Source organism: Protobothrops mucrosquamatus, unplaced genomic scaffold (genome assembly GCF_001527695.2).
Source record: "Protobothrops mucrosquamatus isolate PMUCROS unplaced genomic scaffold, P.Mucros_1.0 scaffold6187, whole genome shotgun sequence".
Classification (NCBI taxonomy): Eukaryota; Metazoa; Chordata; class Lepidosauria; order Squamata; family Viperidae; genus Protobothrops; species Protobothrops mucrosquamatus.
Window position 1 is genome coordinate 2,221 of NW_015392020.1, and position 3,744 is coordinate 5,964.

General features: G+C 42.6%; 1 protein-coding gene across 1 annotated transcript in view; it reads left to right on the forward strand.

Annotated features, from left to right (window-relative positions):
• Positions 1–3,744, forward strand: part of LOC107300129 (laminin subunit beta-1-like) — a gene marked incomplete at both ends in the record, with an annotated part of 19,957 nt that overhangs the window by 1,550 nt on the left and 14,663 nt on the right. The window contains 3 exons of the mRNA XM_015829472.1: positions 712–943; positions 1,794–1,957; positions 3,224–3,448. Of these exons, the coding sequence (XP_015684958.1) occupies positions 712–943; positions 1,794–1,957; positions 3,224–3,448 (621 nt within the window). The remainder of the gene's footprint in view (positions 1–711; positions 944–1,793; positions 1,958–3,223; positions 3,449–3,744) is intronic.

Sequence of the window (3,744 nt, forward strand, 5' to 3'; positions counted from 1 at the left end):
CCTCTTCTTCCTCCTCCTCCTCCTCCTCCTCCTCCTCCTCCTCCTCCTCCTCCTCCTCCTCCATCATTCCACAAACCCTACTCCCTTCTAGCACTGATGATGTTACCTAGTTTGGTAATGAAACGTCTGCAAGGACAACCAAGGACAACCTTGCAGAAACGTCTGCAAGGACAACCAAGCTCAGAGAGCACCAAGGACTCCACAGTCCTCCTCTTCCACCTCCTCCTCCTCCTCTTCCTCCTCCTCCTCCTCCTCCCTGCAAATCCCCCTCCCTTCTAGCACTGATGATGTTACCTAGTTGGGTAATGAAACATCTGCAAGAAAACCACCCAGCTCAGGGAGCACCAAGGACCTCACAGTTCAACCCTGGCCTACAAGTATTCTCTTCTATTGACGAAGACTTAGTCTTCCTCACGGTGGTAATGAACTAGCCCAGGGGTAGGCAACCTTGGCTCTTTTATGACTTGTGGACTTCAACTCCCAGAATTCCTCAGCCAGCATGGCTCAGCTTGGAACCCTCTCCCTTTCCCCTCAGCGTGCCTGGCTCAGGAATTCTGGGAGTTGAAGTCCACGAGCCATAAAAGAGCCAAGGTTGCCTACCCCTGAATTAGCCAGACATTTAAAAAGCCACCACTAGGTGATCATGGATGGTGCTGACTTTCCATTTCATCCTGATATCTCTGTTTTTTTGTTGTTGTTGTTGTTTTTTAGCCTGCGAGTGTCACGTCCAAGCGTCTGCAAACGCCTTCTGCCACCCGGAGACCGGGCAGTGCCATTGTTTCCACGGAGTTTACGGCCGCCAGTGCGACAGATGTTTGCCCGGATACTGGGGGTTCCCAAGCTGCCAGCCCTGCCAGTGCAACGGTCACGCGGACGAGTGCGATCCCTACAGTGGCCAGTGCTTGCATTGTCGCGATCACACCTCAGGCCCCAATTGTGAGAGGTACGGGTTCTTTTGGGGTAGGAACTTGGGTTTTCAAAAGGGGCGCGCGTGCCAGTTTTAAGATCAGGGTTCTCCAACCTTGGCAACTTTTGAAGACTTGTGGACTTCATCAAAGGCCTGGAGACTAAAACATAACGAAGAACGGCTGCGGGATTTGGGTTTGGCCAGTCTAAAGAAAAGAAGGACTAGGGGGGACATGATAGCAGTATTCCAGTATTTGAGGGGCTGCCACAAAGAGGAGGGGGGTCAACTTATTCTCCAAAGCACCAGAAGGCAAGACAAGAAACAACGGGTGGAAACTAATCAAGGAGAGAAGCAACTTGGAATTAAGGAGAAAGTTCCTAACAGTGAGGATGATTAACCGGTGGAACGGCTTGCCTCCAGACGTTGTGGGTGCTCCATCACTGGAGGTTTTTAAGAAGAGACCAGACAGTCACTTGCCTGAGATGGTCTAGGTTCTCCTGCTTGAGCAGGGGGCTGGACTAGATGACCTCCAAGGTCCCTTCCAGCTCTATTCTGTTCTAATTCCCAGAATTCTTCTGGTAGCTTTTAGGAAGCGATTAAAAACAGAACTTTTTCACAAAGCATGCTTCGGGAAGAGGGACAGGCCCTCCTTTTATAGGGACTCAGTAACCACCCAGAGTTGTGAGATTACAGTGGGATAAAAATGGAATAAACAAATAAATGGAGGTGTTTTGTTTTTTTTAAAGGCCCAGTGAAAACAGCTGTAGGCTGTGTTTTTTATATTTGCGCTTAGAGAAAAACTCTTAAGTACTAAATAAGTACTATTTTCAGTACATCCGTGCTGTATTGTGTGCCTTGTGATAAGCCTCGTACTATAACATTTTAGATGCCTTGCTGGTTATTATGGAGATCCAGTCTTGGGATCAGGGGATCACTGCCGTCCTTGCCCGTGCCCAGATGGTCCGGAAAGTGGGCGCCAGTTTGCCAGTGGCTGTTATCAAGACCGGATTACGTTACAAGTGGTGTGCATTTGTGAGAGAGGATATAAAGGTAAGTGGGGTTGTGAAATAACTCTAACTCAGGGGTCCTCAACCGTGGCAACTTTAAGAATTGTGGACTTCAACTCCCAGACTTTTTTTTGCAGACTTAGCCTCATCAACCTTCAATCATATCTGGCCAATAAAGAATTCTATTCTATTCTATTCTATTCTATTCTATTCTATTCTATTCTATTCTATTCTATTCTATTCTATATCCTATTTTCTATTTTCTATTTTCTATTTTCTATTCTATTCTTTCTATTTTATTTTCTATTCTAGTCTGGTCTATTCCATTCCATTCTATTCCTATTTTCTATTTTCTATTATTTTCTATTTTCTATTTTCTATTCTATTCTATTCCATTCCATTCCATTCCATTCCATTTCTATTTTCTGTTCTGTTCTGTTCTGTTCTTTCTATTCTATTTTCTATTCTGTTCTATTTCTATTTTATTTTATTATTTTATTTTATTATATTTTCTATTCTATTCCATTCCATTCCATTCCCATTTTCTATTTTATTTTATTTTCTATTCTATTCTATTCTATTCTATTCTATTCTATTCTATTCTATTCTATTATGCCATTCCATTCCATTCCTATTTTATTTTATTTTGTTTTCTATTCTGTTCTGTTCTTTCGATTCTATTTTCTATTCTGTTCTATTTCTATTTTATTATTTTATTTTATTTTATTATATTTTCCATTCCATTCCATTCTATTCTATTCCATTCCACTCCATTCTATTCATATACAGTAACATTTATTAATTTTTTGTTCAGCTACATCTTAATGATCTATTCCATGTTAATAAGTATTCCAGTCCAGTGCCCTTATAAGAATGGTGAGGCTTTACAAAGAGTTAAAGATGGGGGTCCTGCTTCTTAACTCACATACGTTCATACTTTGGTTCGTGGCTGGATTTCAGCCAGTTTGGTCCATTGCTTAAGGCACCAAGCTATAAAACTGGAGACCGTGAGTTCTAGTCCTGTTTTAGCCAGGAAAGCTGGATGGGTGACTTTGGGCCGATCACCAGGAGACTGTGAGTTCTAGTCCCGCCTTAGCCATGAAAGCCAACTGGATGATCTCAGGCCAGTCTCTTCTTTCTCTCAGCCATCCCACCTCACAGGGCTGTTGTGGGGAAAATAGGAGGAGGAAGGTGTGTTGGCTATGTTTGTCACCTGGGGTTATTTGTAAAATTAACAAAGGCAGGATATAAATAAATAATAATTTGCTGATGGTTTTTTTTCTTTTTCTTTGATTGCTGGTTTGAACAGGAAGCCGATGCGATGAATGTGCCTCTGGCTTCTTTGGAAACCCCGAAGAGTTTCGTGGGACTTGCCAGCCCTGCCAGTGTAACAACAACATCGATTCCTCTGATCCAGAGGCCTGTGACAAGAGGACAGGCTTGTGCCTCAAGTGTTTGTTTCACACCCAGGGCCAACACTGCCAAGAGTGTAAACCTGGCTACTACGGATGGGCTCTTCAGCAGGATTGCAGAAGTAAGTGAACAAGGGACATCTGCCTTTGACTGTAGATGGATGGATGGATGGATGGATGGATGGATGGATGGATGGATGGATGATAGATAGATAGATAGATAGATAGATAGATAGATAGATAGATAGATAGATAGATAGGGATGGATGGATGGATGGATGGATGATAGATGATAGATAGATAGATAGATAGATAGATAGATAGATAGATAGATAGATAGATAGGGATGGATGGATAGATGATAGATAGATAGATAGATAGATAGATAGATAGATAGATAGATAGATAGATAGATAGA